The following is a 16,841-nucleotide window of genomic DNA, read 5'->3' as shown; positions in this document are numbered from 1 at the left end:
GAGTTAGCGAAGATAAAATTCGTTTTTGATTGTGGTACATTTGTCGTTTGTCGAAGGCCACTAAATAAAGCGGGGCTGTTTCGCAATCAGGGCACAAGGGAAACGGTGGACTCATCCACACCGAAAGTGTCGCCTATAACTTGAAGGAAACTTCCACTAACGTAAAACCTGAGGGCTTTTAAAACCTGGTGGAGCGGCGGTAAGGCGTGATTTCGTTGAGTGTTGCAACTTATATCACCAGCAATAAGACTAGTAATAAATAAAATAGAATCTTGTGAAAGCGGTAACGAACACGTACCTCATCATCTGTGAAGGAGTTCCGGCTCTAACTAAATCTCCTTTCTCGTCGTCTCCGACCTAAATCGCAAAACAACAAGTTCGCCATTTTTATTCTTTATTCAACGCAAGGTTAGCTATTTAACCCTGCTTGCTCGTTGGTTTAAACTTAACCCGCTCTCTAACCTGAGTAAGGTTAGTGTTAACTTTCCGTCGAACCGCGAACTAACCCGAGGTTAAAATTTACCCCAAGGTTAGGCCGATTTAACCCTAGGTTGACTTAACCCTCTTTTGAACAACCGGGCCCTGTTATATCAAAGGGACAAAGTAAGTTACCGTGAAAATATGGTTTAATCCGTCGTGTATTTAGTTTCAAATGGGCAAATAAAACGATTGATTGATTTATTGATTAAACAACCTTTGTAACGCTCAAGTCACGGCAATTTGAGCGTCACGCGATAACCATTGGGTAATATTTAGCGAAATTATTATATGCTTTTGTATGGGAGAAAAACGTTTCCTATTTGAAGGCAAAATTACGAATGATTTGTGAATACAAAATACCACCTGAACTCCTTTGCGTGTTTATTTGTGCCTTGCACCCTTTTTGAGTCGATAGTCTAAGGTGATTCGATTGAATTTTGGTTCCACTGTTTAAACCCTTGATATGTAAATATGATGATGTACAAGAGTGAAAGCGGGTTCGTTCACTGCAGTAAGCCATTTGTCATGAAACGTCTATTTGCAAGGTGCAATATGTCCAAATACAGGACATCCTTCACAGAAAAAAAAAAGTTGCTGTCATTCGTACCCACAGTTTTGTTCTCGTGACGTGCAAGTAGGCACGCAAAAACTGTCATCCATCATGCACAGTTAATTTATGCACCGTGACGGTGGCCACGCAATGATGATCTGTCAAGTAACATGTTTTCTGTGCCTTGGAACGGATAAGATGATATATCAGTAACTCCGAAAGAAAATACTCATAGGAAGTGTAAAACAGCGACAGAAACAGTTGGATAAATCTCGCAGTTCGCATATCGTGTTGTGATCTTTCGACTCAAGTGGATTTTCAAGCAAATATTTCGTAGGCACTTCGCGGCGTTGAGATTCCGTGTGTTCAGCCAAGGAAATGGTGGGTCTACTCCATTGTTTCTTCCAGGAGCCCGTTTCTTCAGATTGGTTGAAATTCGCCGTCATTTCGAATGCCCTCTGTGTGATGTAAACTGAAAGATAATCGAAGATTTAACTGGAAAAAAGAAGCCGAACTAGTCAAGGAGCACTACAAGCACATAAACAAAGATCCTTCAAGAGGCCGGGGTAAAGCTAACAAGACTGGTCTTGCATGTTGTACAAATTACAATTAATTTTCAACCAAAGCCGTTTTCGTTTAAACAGGAAAAAATAATGGCCTCGGTTCCTATCAGCAAAGCTTATGTGGAAAAGCTTACAAAGGCAAAAGACATGAATAAGCCTAAAAACGGTGGTATTCAGATAAAGGTGGGCGAACAAGTCAAAAGCGGGACAAAGCCTTTCAATCGACACATCTGTTGTAAGTGCAATATTGCTGCCGCTTGCTGTGAAAAAGCAGATCGGATTAATGCTGACTCTTAACTCGAGAAAGCACTACGAAAGAGAAAGATACTTGTAGGGTGTTGTTATTTTGTGCAGATCGTCAAAAAAAAAAAAAAACATTGCGCGATTGGCAAAATCTATATTATTCATCCCATTTGATAATGTAATTTGTTACTTGTCTATATAACAAGTCGTTTCAGTGATTTCAGTTTCGTTTCACACGAGACAAAAACATGACAATAATGTGGTAACCGGACTCAGTATAACCCTCGGTTATAATTACTGGAGGTTATAGTCCGTCTGCTGCGCGATGTCCTGCGCAGGCAAGCTGCATCTGTCTAAACAAAGACATGGCTCATGTAGAAACACACGTTACATTCACAACTTGCGCAATAGTTTTGGCGTCTGCGTATTCTTTGAATTTTTATTGTTACGTTTTATAATTGTTACAGTTTCTTCCTACAGTTCATTGTCCAGCAAACGTCCTTATCGTGTCGCTAAAAGAAACCCAAAAACCAAAACTGATGCGAGCGATGAACATGATACAATGATTCAAACGATGATATCCCGGTGCTTTATTGCGAACATTTCCACGACTGTCTTTCACGTTAACGAAAGGTTCGGTAACAAAGAAAATAAGTAAGTCTTAACTGAACGAACAAATCTCCAGTTACCGGACGTTCGCAACATAGATTTACAACTCGGGCAAAAACTTGATGTAATAACTGAAACTGACAAACTTATAGAACGCTACCCGTATTAAATTTTACATTCTAACTTAAATTAGCCAAAGGAGGTTACGAAATTACTACACAAAGTTGTAATATGCGGGAAAAACATTTCGAGATTTGATTATACAACTGTTCCAAGCTCTCAGATGGGGAATCTCGAGTTCGCTGCTTTCTCTCCTTACTCCGATCCAAGAGAATCAGTAGAGGAACAGGCTCGACGTCACTGTAGAGCTGTAACACTGTAAGGCAGTGCTTTCCCTTTGCACCGTTTTAGTTTCTGTTTTTTTGTACTGCACAGAGTAGTTTATCCCCCCTGGGGGTACTAAAAAATATAATACGGGGAGGCTCCGCTCCGAGGTCCGACCTCTATAGACCATTTTTTGGCAGAAAAGGTACCCGTTTCGTATACCCTCCATTGACTCGTGAAATCCCTACCCTTTCATATACCTGGAACGTGAAAAAGGTACCCCTTCCGGGCGGAGCCTCCCCGTATAGGCCATTATAGGGAGTACCCCCCCCCCCCGGGTATAACTTAATTGAGTGTGTCTATATACTCAGATAGGTAATGCCATGTATAGATATAGATTATTTTTTCTTGGTGTATTCAATTTATGTGTCAATGGTGTACGTAAGTGTAAGTACTGTATGTAGGTATGTATGTATGTATGTATGTATGTATGTATGTATGTGGAATTTTCTATAATAAAAAAATGTAAAAAAATGTATAGAAATGGAAATGCATTTATAAATTGATGTTATTTGAAAAAAATTGGGCCCGAGCCAAACGTCGAACGTCGCATGAGAGGACCTTAATTATAATTGAACTGGTTTAGCAAGAAGACGAATCCTGAGCAGGAAGGAAGAGCAAATGACGTACTTTGGAAGCTGTTCCGGCAAAAAGGGCCTGGCCTGGCCATTTCACTTTCAGTTGTCAATCAACCATCAGAGCGTAAACAACTGACAAACAACATGCGTGTTTTTCCACGGCCCTTACCGGTAAAATTGGCTTAGTTTTCAAAATATACCCTGTAAAACAAAATAAGAACTTGATATTGATTTTTCTGTTGATATTATGAAACTTTGAAGCATAGTTTTTCAGAGGACGCTTGAGTGAACAAATTGCCACGATTGAACGGCGCCTAAACCCGCAAAGGTGTGAAATGACGGATGGGCTTGGCCTTTTTCAATTCAATTCAATTCAATTCAATTTATTTGCCATTAACAAAAAAAATACAACATAAATACATTATAGACGACACACAATATTCTTACTATTACAATATTCAGAACTTCTTGTTTAAGCTAGCTACGCGTATTAGGCCTTTAATTTAAGTGAGCTTTGAATTAACACACCCGAAACGGAAATATAGATTTTTTTCATTGTGCTAAATACAGAAGGCTTGCGATCCAGTAGTGAGACTACTGTGGATTGAGGAAGGATAAAAAGACGTGCGACAGTGAGTTAACATTGAGAAAGAGTACTTTTAAATTTGATTAAGCCAAATATTTAAACGTGAATACACAAATAGCTTCAGTTTCAGTTTATTTCGGTTTCATTTTTTTTTTTGCCATTATTCTTGCACATCGTTTCAAGCTTGTTTTAGAGGTGTGCATTTAAAACAATGACTGAAGATCTGAATAGAAACGAGGCATGCAAATCAGACAATTATTTACTTTAATTTTTTAAGTCTGAACTACCTTGTGCAGTATAAAAAACAACACCGAATATACTATTTGATAGCTGCCATTTAAATGGCAGTTCTTAGGAATTTCATCCACATACCGTAAAAATAGAACCAACTTTATTACAAACAAGGTAAAATGACAAGCAGCAACAGTGTCAGGTTCAATCTGAACAGTCACAGTTCAGGATTTTTATTTTACAGACTCAAGACCTCAACGGACAGCATCTCATAAAGGTGCTTTTCAAAAGGTTTTGTCTGTGGTCACACTTCATAAAAGTCATCATAAATAGCCCCTACTCACAGGGCCACGATGTCACAACGCATAATCGGCTTTATTTAATACCGGAAATATGTTACATGAAAGACGATCAGTGAAGACAAATTGATAATCATCCATCCATGATTTATAATAAGCGGATTGTTACATGCTGTATATGTGATATCAAACAATAGATTCCAAAATAAAACCCTCAACGTGTTGAAACCCGGGAATGTAAACATTTTTAGAGGTCACAAATGTTGTCACGCAAGCAGTGTTTGTCGATTGATCTTCACTGAGCCGCACGAGGTGACAGCTGTCTCACCACTGAATTTAATTATTGAAAAAAAAAATTTTTTTTGTTCTGATAACCATGTATCTAGCTAGCGAAATTAACCGGGGTTGAAAGCCTGTTTTTTGAAAATTCTTCTAACTACTTTATCTAATTATGATACGATATCGATAAGGGCGAGTTTTTGCACGTACAAATCATCACGATTCACAGACGTGCACGTCGTCACATCGAAAGCGGACTTCCTACTGTTGTGAACATTGTTCTAGATCCTGCATATAACACAACAAACCCAAAAAAGGTTAGAAATTGAAGAATTTCTTACAGCTACTAAGTTATCACAACCGTTGCTAGACTAACGTACAGGCCCAAGACCAACCACTCGCAATTTGTGTTTACTTTGTATTTCTGCTTCGAATTATCATGACGCGCTACCTACATGTCCTTGAATCTTCATCCACCGGTCGCTACCAGTATTTTGGGTTCAGAAAATAAAAGCACTTCTGGGGAAGACGAACGTGTGAGGTTGTGTCTATACCACTCAGCGATGTGGCAATGAAAATGCCACTTATAAATACCAGGGTATAAATAATTCCTACTGGTCAGTTCAAGTTTAAAGATGATGAAAATTAAGAGTTGTTCTTTTCAACGTAGACTCGTATAGCTTGGTCAGAACAGGTCGCAGAAATCTTGTGTATAAATGTAAAGCTCCTCAGAAATGACCTTCGCAGTTCTTTCATATCCTCCTCGTTCTTCATCTGAATAATACAGTCTTCATTATAACTTGGCTTTGATGTCTTTGTGAGCTTTCGGACGTAAGCTGCGCTCATTGGAATCGCAGCCATCTTTCCTGTACTGGAGAAAAGAAAGAGAAAATTACTCAATGAAGATAAGGAACATAAACGGCGTCATAGCTGGCGAACAGATCTTCGAATGCATGATGCGATTCAACAGCTGGATTCAACCTACCTTCTTTTTATGTTTTCTGGTCTGTTGCTTTCTCCAGTTGAAAACTTATGTAGATACGACCCAGAATATGTTACAACTTTACATCAGAAAAAGAGCCTTTGAAATGACGGCGAATTTCAACCAATCGGACGAAACAGGCTCCTGAAAGAACGAGAGCATGAAAACCACCATTCTGCTCTGTGCGGCTCGCAATGAATGTCAAAATCTGGATGTCCTTCGGTTTATTACGTCTATTTGATCGTGACGTAAGAGCGGATGTCATGCCGGATGTCGGATCAGGTCATGATGAATTGCACGTCCACACTAGTACTGCCAAATTAGAAGTGAACTGTCCAGGCATATTCCTTCGCTTTCAGTCTGTCATTTAAACGAAGGCCGGTGCCATTTGCCACCTTAAGTAAAGACTTTGTAGAAACCACACAAAATATTAAAATTGTCAGCGCAAGGTATATCTTACAGGTAGCCAATTGCCAACCTTCAGCCTAACGTAAACATTAAAGTCACGTAATTTGAGCAATTGCGTACTAATAGCCAAATTATACGGGTTTGTATGGGGAAAATAAGTGTATCGTATTTGCAGGCAAAACTTGAAACGATTTAAACTTCTCTGTATATCCTTTTGTATCGATTCAGTGGTATCGATTTGAAGCGATTTCGTGGAGTTCTGAAACTAAAAATAAAAAAATACATTGTAAATCTTCCGTTACTGGAACTTTATAGTTTGGTCTAAGGGAAATTCAGCAGTGATAAGAAAAGCAGTTTTTTTTTTCTTGAAGACACCTTGAAGGCACCTTATTCCGATACTCGGAATCCGGAACAGAAAACCGGAATCCGGATCCAGAGGAATCCTCAAGATTCATCAACTTGAGGTACCTTAAAATAACTCCCTAAAAATCACGTCGGTACGCCAAACAAGTAGTCTCCCTCGCAGCCGTTTTTAGTGTCGTCACGCAACGCTCCTCCCGAGCGTTGCGTGACGACACTAAAAACGGCTGCGAGGGAGACTACCAAACAGGAACCTCAAACTATACTGCAGACACAAATAAAGGAGAGATGTCAAAAGTTATGCTGGCATTTTCCGGAATCCGGATACAGAGGAATCCTCAAGACTCAGCAATTAGGTTGTACAAAAATAGTCTGAAAATAATGTCAATGCTTTTTTGTTTTTGTTTTTTACTCAAATACATGCTCAATCAGTGTCTGGTTTTCTGGAAGCACTTAAACCCGGAATCCGGAATCCGAAATCCAGAATCCAGATCAGAGGAATCCTCAAGATTCAATAATTAGATTGTACAAAAATTGTCTGAAAATCAGTGATGTCAACGCAAATGCTATATTTTTCGATTCGTGACACTAAAGAAAAAAATCCACTTAAGTCATTATTTTCCGCAAATGAGAAATGATTGGTCTCACGGTTATATTTTTCGATTCGTGACACTAAAGAAAAAAATCCACTTCAGTCATTATTTCCTGCAAATGAAAAATGATTGGTCTCACGGTTAAATCATGTAAAAATGATCGCGCGTGCAGTAAAGAAAAAAAAATTGAGTCTATATCGTTTGTGTTATACACTCGATTGCAAAAACGTTGACACCTAAAAAGCATAAACCGTGAACGATGAGACCCAATGGCTTTATGGGTATAAGTGTACTAAATTTATTTGCATAATATTCTCCCGCGACGGTTGATAACCAAAATTAGTTGCACGTTGTGAATGATGGAAACTGTCCAAGCTTTCCTTAAAGGGTCAAGTTGGCCAACAAGAGCCAATTTTTAAACACTACCCACAAATCCGTTGGGTCTCATCGTTCATGGTTTATGCTTTTTAGGTGTCAACGTTTTTGCAATCGAGTGTATATCCCAGAGCATTCAAGCATACAGTGATCCTAGGAAGTCAACCTGGATGAATCAGAAAGGATATATAACATCCGCACTAGGTTTATAATATGCGCTTAAAAAAGTAATATTTGTTTAGGTTTTAGTGTTTACCTCTGAAAAAATTATTTCTACTGATCACAATGATCCAGGGCTTCACCCTGGATGAACCAGAAAGGATATGGAACATCTGCCTTTTTACATGTTGGTTAATAATAGATTGTCATGAAATGGAAAGTCACTTGCCATTTGGGAAACTAATGTTAATCTGGCAAGAGTTCTAAGTGGAACAGTTGAAAAGATTGGCTAAAAACTGCCAGTGCTCGTCGTGTTCACAGTTGTGGCCGAACTGTTGTAGACAGCTGTGGAGCACCTTCCTGGTGCCAGCTGTCGATCAAACATTTCCTTCTGTTTTTTTTTTTTTCGGGAAAGAAGTGCTTCAGCAGGTCGGAAGCGTTGATTTTGTTCATGCTTGTCAAATCCAGTGTCTTGCCTGTCGATTGTTGTACCACGCTTGAAGGCGACGAACAGCACTCTCAGTTCCTTTGACAGTATTCTTCGCGACCTGCTTCTCTGGAACTCTACAATCTCCTCGTCGTCTAAGAGTACAATGCTACTTCTTTCCTTACTCGGCTCAGTTGCGTTAGTTTTAGACTCGCTATCTTAATATCGATGTTCGCAAATATCAAAATTTAGTATTTAGCCCAATTCATCACCACAGGAAACGATAGGGGACCTCTACAATTCTTCCACTGAATTTCAACGTTTTTTCAATTAAACGATTTTAGACACGAAAAATTTGTTTGCACGTGAAAAATGTTACCATGCATACGTTCGCAGGTGGCAAGACTATACATTTTGACCAGGCGCCAAATGATTTCTGTTCAGTTTCGCCGTAATTGTCCTTAATGAATCGCAATACAAAACTAATTGCGATTTTGAGACGGAAATACCGCATTATACTGATGGCGTTGGGAGAAAATATATTCCGTATTGGGCTCCGTCGCTACGCGACTCCGCCCAATAAGGAATATGCGGTATTGCCGTCACAAAATCGCAATAAGTGTATAACAAAAGCACCCAATTAAATTGGAATGCGATATTATTGTTCTCTCATCGATCTATTCAGTGTTTCGTCCGCAGTTTACATATATGATAGTTCATAAATTTGATATTTTTGATCTTTTGGTCTGATTTTTGATCCTCATGGATCAGAGATGGCTCACATCTGCCATCACTGTGTTCATTGTTTCATTCCCACCAAATACATGTTGGTTATTTTTGCGGTTTTGTCTCCTATATCCTTAGCTTGTTGCAGTTGTATTTGTCTAAGAAAAATGTTGTGACTGTGGACGACTAACGCCCCTTCCTGTCTCCATCCTACTAGACATTAGTATATTTGCGCTTTACCCCCTACCCCCACCAACCAGACATTGTGAGAATATGTACCCCTAAACCAACCAGATGTTATATATCTGGATCTACACCACCCACACACACACCAACCAGACATTATGCGAATTCCCACCCACCAACCAGACATTATGCAATTCCCCCCCCCCCCCCAGAAACCGGGCATTATGCGAATTCCCCCCGCCAACCAGACATTATGCAAATCCCCCTCCCCACCAACCGGACATTACGCGAATTCCCCCTCCCCCACCAACCAGATATCATGCGAATTCCCCCCCCCCCCCCACACACAAACCGGACATTATGCAAATTCACCCCACCAACCAGACATTGTGCGAATATCCAACCAACCAGACGTTATTGGAATCTGATCACTCCCCCCCCCCTCCTCATTCCCCACCAACCAAATATTATGGGAATCTGCCCCTTAAACAAACCAGACGTTATGTGGATGTGCCCCCCCACTCCTTCCCTCTCGATCTTATCCGATCCCCCACCGACCAGAAACTATGGTAATCTGATCCACCCCTTCTACCAAAGAGATGTTATGTGGATCTGTCTAAAAGGCGAGGGGACAAAATCGATGACTGGAAAGCCAAGATGGGAAGGAATCACTAATCCAATGTTCACTTTTGCTGCAAGTGCGAGAAAACAGAAAGCGTGTGGGTGTAAAGAAAGGATTTGAGAAATATATATTACAGTGCATGAGCTTACATGAAAAAGCCCCATATAAGATTTCCAATATCAGCTCTACCAAACAAGAACTGGCGGGCTTAGCGCGTGAAGAAGGGATTATTCAATCAGGCAGTCGCAAGGTTTCTCTGATCTCTGCTGTGTACAAACCAATAGATAGTGGTGTTGTCCTGTTTAACTTCACTGTAGCGAAACCTTCATTTGACATCTCTTGGTACCAGGGATTTTAAAAAACAAATCAAAATTACAAAAGTTTTTTTATACACATTTTATCATTTATTTCAATTGTTCGTGTTAATAAACTAGTTTTGCAGCATGAACTCGTACAATTTTCAAGATCATTGTCCATCGTCATACTAATATTTCTATACAGGATTGTTCAATCTTACACACACTCATTTTCAGATTTATGAACAGTTAAAACCTTATCACAGTTAAAAAAAATTACAAGTTATGTAATTTTTGGTGCGTATACTAAATAGTGCTAATTAAATTACAGAGCTAACCACTCAGAATAGTCTGCTAGGGAAAACAGCTATTGCTTTTTCAATGGTAAGGTTTGATGTTGAAACAGCCCATGCATGTTAAGTTTGTTTTCTAGCCGGGAACAATTCAGTTTGCTACACCGGTCACGCGTGGCAAAAGCCGCTGAAGAGGTAAAATGTGACTATGTCGGTAAAGCGAGAAAATATGATGGCAACTGAAATGCTCAGGATATCTTATATAGTGAGAGTTACGTTCATAGAAAAATGCAAAATATACATTACAAAATACAATAATATAGTATATATTGTTCTATACAAAATATACCAAACTACAATTTAGCAAAGAACTACCTTTATTATATGGCTGGCTCCGCGAGCGGGCAAGATGAGTCAAATCCTGCGCTGTGATTGGCTATCCGAGCGGGCAAGATGGAGCTATCTTGCCCGCTCGGGATTACCCGTTGCCCGTCCGCTTAGCATCGAAAGTTTAATCCCAACAACAATGCAATCTTTTCTTCGATTTTCGCGTTGTTTTTCGGGAAAACGCTCACTAAAAAGTTCGGTAAACTCTCAACATTTACCTAAAGGAAAGGAAAGAGAATGGAATCGTCCTGGTGTAGTGAAAATTTTGTGTCAGCTACAATGAATGTGAGTTGAATCGGTGAGTTGCTCTGCGTAAAGTATTTTAGATAGAGCTGATTTTGTAACACTTATTGTCTTGAGTCGAGTGCCAAATTGACAAGTTCTCTAGGTTTGCAATGACTGTATTTAAATCATAGCGTAGTGGAAGTTGCGTTAAGTGTTTAGAGCAGTTCAGAAAAGTATTTTTCTCAAATTCGCCGAAGAAGCTCACGTTTTTAATTTAGCCGCGTCTTGCTTGTTGTAAACAACAAAATCTTATCAAAGTTTCGCCCAGTTTTCTGATTTACCCGCTCTTTTTTTCGGCTTATGTTTGCATATAATCTCAAAATCTATTGTTTCATTCAAGAATTAATGATTGGAAGCCGAAAACTGTGTAAAAATGTTTATTATTTACGCCACCGCGCGATCGGCTGAAAATGGCGAGTTTGCCGGATTCTATTCAAATCTTTCCGCTCTTGCGAAAATCTAAATGTTTCGTTCTCAATAATTGTTTAAGCCATTATAAAGTTAGAGCCCTAAGATAATTTAGGATTCCTTGTTTTCCTCGATTACATGCTAATCCAAAAATGCACTGAAAATAAATCTTACACCGGCCGGCTAGAATTTCTTTCCGGCGAGCAGAGCAGTTTAACGTCCTGTTTTGTTTTGTTTTGTTGTTGTAGTTTTAACTTGAACGTAAAGCCATATAATAAATCCTTTATTGACCAAGCTTGTTCGGTCAAGATGGCGGGATATTGGCCTCGTTCTTTTTTTGCGTTTTTATGGACCGAGACGAAGTCGAGGTCCATAAAAACGCAAAAAAAAGAACTTGGCCAATATCCAGCCATCTTGACCTCACACTTGGTCAATAACGCATATATCTTACCCATTAGAGAATGTTGGCCTAACAAGCACTTTACAAATCATAAATCAAATTAAATTTAAATTATGCCCTTATCCTAATCTTCCGAAAGCCCTGCAAACTTTTTGCTTGAATCAAACCAGTTACTGTTGAACAAGATAGGTCCCGATTTCACCCATAACGCCAAAAAGCTAAAATTCTACAAACGAAAATAGTGAATGTTTTCATAGCTACAGTAAAAACGGGTTTGCAATAAAAATACGAAGATGTAGCTTTACTGTTTGTAAAGCGGACACTTTTCACTGAAATATTTGAATTCGATTATTGTCCTTATCACAAACAATAATATGGTCCTTACCTAAAACTGCTACAGAACACAGTTGATAGAATTCTCCTAAGTTGCTGCCCCTTGTCCCAAACTTGCCAACAAACTTACCATTCAGTTCAAAGACTTGTATTCTATGATTACCCTCATCACACACCATTAGCAGTCCTGACTTGGTCACTGACAAAAAACGTGGAAAATTAAACTCCCCATCCCCTCCACCTTGCTTACCAAACTTATACTTATACTCCCCCTCCCTACTGAACACATTTATGTTATGATCACCAGAGTCTGACACTACGAGATATTCATCACACTGAACACAGTGGACAGGACGACTAAAAGAACCGGGCCCACCTATCTTCATTAGAAATTTGCCATCATGGGAAAAGATTTTAATCAGTTTGTTACCTGAATCAGCAACAATAATATTTCCACGGCTATCCAAGGACAAACCCAAAGGGTAAGAGAGCTGACTATCAAGGCTTCCTTTCCCACCAAACATATCTATGTACCTACCCTCCTCATTGAAAATTTGCACCCTATGATTATTGCTGTCTGCTACAAAAATCTTTCCATCCTTATCAAAGGCTATTCCATAAGGGTATTGAAATTCCCCCTGGTTACTACCGTCGCGACCAAAGGATCTTATAAAAGCGCCATTACCGTTGAAGATTTGAACCCTGTGGTTCCCCCAGTCAGTTACTGCCATTTCATCCCTGTTACTCACTGCCACCCCCTGAGGATACTTAAACATTCCAACATCCGAACCGTATTTTCCAAGAGATAAAACAGGCTTGGTAGAAAATGGTTTTACTAGCACAGTAAAAGGACTGTCACGAACATGTTCCCCGTTTACCTTAATTGACAATTTACAGCTACCTTGAACTTTGGGAGAATAGCTTATGTTGTAGATTCCATCTTTGTTATCATCTATTTGCACTTTTGTCACGCATTCTCGCCCATGCTCGTCTCTCATCTCCACCGTTACATTGTCACGCTTATCATAACACTGTTTTTTGTTAGCGTTTCTTGTTGTCAAATTAAATTGAGCTTCACGCTCAACAGTTCCTTTTCTGACTCCCTTGCCTTCAGCAATGGATTCACTTGCTTTTGTTTGGAACAAAATTTCCAAGAATCCAATTTCTTCGCTTTTGATAATATTCTCAATGTTTTGGTTTTCCACGAAAGCCACAGTTGGCAGATATTCAGGGTCACGAGAAATATGCTTGGCTTGATCTACTTCTTCCAGAATCGTTGCCAATGATTTTTTAAGCTGAACGACCTCAGCGTTTATACTTCGTGTTACCAGTTTATCAGCTTTTTCCAGCGATGATTCGATCATAGATATTTTCTGTTGAATCTCAGTCTTTGTCATTGCAACACTTTCACCCGACTTCCTTGTTTCGTTATCTACCGCAGCGAGAATATTTTGTCTCTTCGCTTGAATTGTTTTGATCAAGTCATCGGTAAACCTGTTGACACTCCTTTTCACGATTTCGCTTTGTTCAATCAGTTTAGTGTACTCTTCATCAAGTTGAATAATTAAGTTCATTTCTTCTTGCAAGTTGTGTCTTTGTTCTTGTATAAGAGCTGTCATCTCGATCTTTTGAGCCTCGGCTTCTTCCTCGATTAATTTCAATGTATGTCCTCCATGATCCAAAGTGACACAAGTTTGGCAAACTGCTGCTTCGCATTTCTTACAGACGTACTTCAACTCTTCTTTTTGGTGTCCTTGTCTTGAGCAAAAGACAGGTCGATTCAATACATCCTGAAAGTCCTTGTCTTGGAACTCTTTCACCGCAAGAACACGATGATCTTTGTTGTTTCGCATCATGTTGTGTCCAATCAGGCACTGTTCACAGTAAAACATGCAACACTGAAAGCAGTACGAAGCCTCAGAGCTTTTCTTGTCGCAGTTTCCACACGTTACTTGGGTGGTGTTGCAATCTTTAATGGCTAGCACATCAATCATGCCGTTCAGATAAAAGCTGGTGGGAAGATCCTTCAGATCGCCGCTTGCAGGCACTCGGCTAAGGGCTTGGCACTTAGGACATCTGAATGCATTTTGACCGCCACTCGACTGATGCCAGTGTTTCAAACAATGCAGACAGAAACTATGTAAACAGGAAAGCTGTCTGGGATCCTTAAATAAGTCCGAACACACCGGACAAGACACTTCTTCGCGGAGATTGTAAAGCAACGTTTGGATATCCATGTTGTTTTCGCACACAAACGAAGGGTGACCCTTGCGGCAGTCTTAAACACACAATGGAGTCTTGTGATCTTTTATCTTTAGCTTTTCTAGGAATCTTAAGTGTTTGCGCCATTTACGAGACGCTTAAGAGGTTGTTGATGGTTTGGTTTTGGTTCTGATTCTCAGAAATGTGCACGTTGTTGTTTGCAAAAAGTAATGTCCTTCAAAACAGAAAAGCTTAATGAACTTTATTATTAAAGCTTCTATTATAAAGCTGTCAAACTACAGGAATAATTATAAATAATGCCAACATAAAACAATTGCGGCGGAACACACTTCTTAGAAGTTTGGTTAATAAGAAAGATTGAAGTAAATTCTCTTCTTCTTCTCTTCGACTTTCTCAGCATTTTGCACCACGCAATGAAGTCTTGTGATTTTCTATCTTAAGTTTTTTCTGGGAATCATTGGCGTATGAGGCAATCAAAGAAAGCTGTCAGTGTAAGAGGTTGTTAACTGTTTGGTTTTGGTTTCTGATTCCCAGGTATGTGCTCCTGACGCGCCAAGGTTTTGTTTGATGACGCCAAGTCATGCAAATCAAAATGAGATGAAATACCAATAACTCAGTCCATAATATGAGGTCAATGAAGTGACTGAAACTACCACGTTAATTAGAAGTTATGTAAATAATGAATAGTCACGGCGAAGCCTTACAAGTAGAGGAAAGTTTGAACATTTCTAATTTTCTTTTCTTTTCCTGGATCTTCTCGACAGTTTATTATACCACAGAATGAATTTTTGTGAGCCAATCTCAGAATGTTGTTTTAAAAGCTTGTTGACTGTTTCGTTTTGGTCTGTGATTCCCAGGAATGTTTTCTTATCGCGCGTAGTTTTAGCTTGATAAGAGCCGGTTCAATAAAACACAGAGAAAAATAATACACTCTTATCACTCATTCCCAGTTAAAATGGGCCAAAACCGTTTTCACCCGTCTCTGCAAAAAAAATACCTTTAAAAAAGTTTATTGGGAGGTTTTTTTTTTACTTTTTTTCATCACAGGAAGATCTTTTAAAAAAAGTAGCATCCGAGCTCAAGCTGATTTCTTTTGGTTGAGATTTTCATCCTCAAACATCCCAAAACGTTGAATTTTTAGTTGTCTTTTCTTCAGTTCTTGAAAAGAAATTCTTGCACTTTGCCTTTTTCCGACAGACAGTGCCCATGTTAGCAGCGCCAGATGAAAGCTAAAAGGATGTAGGTTTCACCGAACATAAAAACGTCTTCCTCATCCCTTTTCTCATCACAATTTCGTAATTATAACATTGTCTTCAATTATAGCGTAACCTCCGTTACCTAAATATGGCGTGTGTAAAAAAAAGCTAGAAATACATTATCCTCGTTATCGTCCGTATAAATTGTTTCTCTTTTATTACAGTACCCACAAATAGGAAGTTAGTTTTGACAATGTATAAAGCAGTGACAAAAGTATACCTTCGAGTCATGTAAGTACGTGGTTATGGATAAGGGAATAACCTCCGTTACCTTGATTTTTCGACAATCATCCGTCTGCTCCATCTTTGAGCTCTAATTACCATTACTACTCGACGGTTTAATAATAAATAAACAATAGCCTCCATTTGGCACGAAAATATGCTCAGATATTTGTCCGCGGACATTATCTGTTCCGAGAAGCGAACAGTTTTCCGAGAGCGAAGCTCGAGGAAAACTGTGAGCTTGGTTCGCGCCAAATGGAGGCTATTGTGGTTATTATCCTTCAAATATTTTTCGCAACATGTGGCAACGAGCTTGAGTATTTGAACATTTCGTTTAAGAACAGTTTACCGTCAAAAACGTTTAGAGCGTATGTTGTTTTCTGATACTGCTTTATCGACCAGCAGGTTTATCTCTCCTTCTGTCACAAAAGCAAACCGTTCGCCCATCTTGACATTAATTTTAATTGTAAGCTTGACGCGCCTTGAAGTTTTTGAAATTGGGGAATATCATCGGATATTCCCCAGTTTTAGCTGGGGTATGTTCGGTCACGTGAGGCGTTTAGACCAATCGCGCGAGCGAAAATATTTGATGGATTATATTATATTTTGGACTATAGTCTAGTCATAAGCCATATGCTGGATGTTAATGGACTGTTCGTTATTTATGCCTGAGAGGGGGGGTGGGGTGGGGTGTTTAGAGTGGGGGGGGGGGGAAATTAAAATTTTCAAAATGAATGAAAAAGGGGGGGGGGGGTTAATGCAGTTGAAATAAGGGGGGTAAGCTTTTAGAAACTGTTGTTTCAACACTTGTGTAGCCGTTTTGCAGACGCATTTAAAAAGTTGAACTCTGTATCGATAATTCTGTTTTAATACAAAGCGCCTGGTTTTTATAGTTTGAAAAGCCAAGAAAACGTGACGTAGTGTAGCGTTGTTTAACCAATGGTTAACCAATCGATTGACTACTTTTCCATTTGTACCAATGGTACCCATCGACCATTCGTTTTTGCACGGCTTACAAGTGTTAATGAGATGCATTTCACCAATGGAATTCCGATCGACTGAGGAGCTTACCGTTCGTTCCAATGGTACGAATCGTAA

General features: G+C 39.3%; 1 protein-coding gene and 1 long non-coding RNA gene across 2 annotated transcripts; both read right to left on the bottom strand.

Moving 5' to 3' along the window:
* Positions 1-4,367: 4,367 nt before the first annotated feature.
* Positions 4,368-6,414, bottom strand: LOC146482185 (uncharacterized). The gene is made up of 2 exons (XR_014864174.1): positions 5,788-6,414; positions 4,368-5,673 (listed from the first exon to the last, which is right to left on the bottom strand). It is a non-coding gene; the product is annotated as an uncharacterized LOC146482185 (long non-coding RNA).
* Positions 6,415-10,031: 3,617 nt separating this feature from the next.
* On the bottom strand, positions 10,032-15,098 carry LOC146482184 (E3 ubiquitin-protein ligase TRIM45-like). Its single transcript, XM_085107455.1, has 2 exons — positions 11,748-15,098; positions 10,032-10,600 (listed from the first exon to the last, which is right to left on the bottom strand). Exon 1 carries the CDS (start codon positions 14,277-14,279, stop codon positions 12,036-12,038), a length of 2,244 nt encoding a protein of 747 aa, XP_084963581.1. The 5' UTR covers positions 14,280-15,098; the 3' UTR covers positions 10,032-10,600; positions 11,748-12,035.
* Positions 15,099-16,841: the final 1,743 nt, after the last annotated feature.

The sequence above is a fragment of the Pavona decussata genome, unplaced genomic scaffold (assembly GCF_977016875.1).
Source record: "Pavona decussata unplaced genomic scaffold, jaPavDecu1.1 SCAFFOLD_47, whole genome shotgun sequence".
NCBI lineage: Eukaryota > Metazoa > Cnidaria > Anthozoa > Scleractinia > Agariciidae > Pavona > Pavona decussata.
This window is presented reverse-complemented; position numbering and strand designations above follow the sequence as displayed.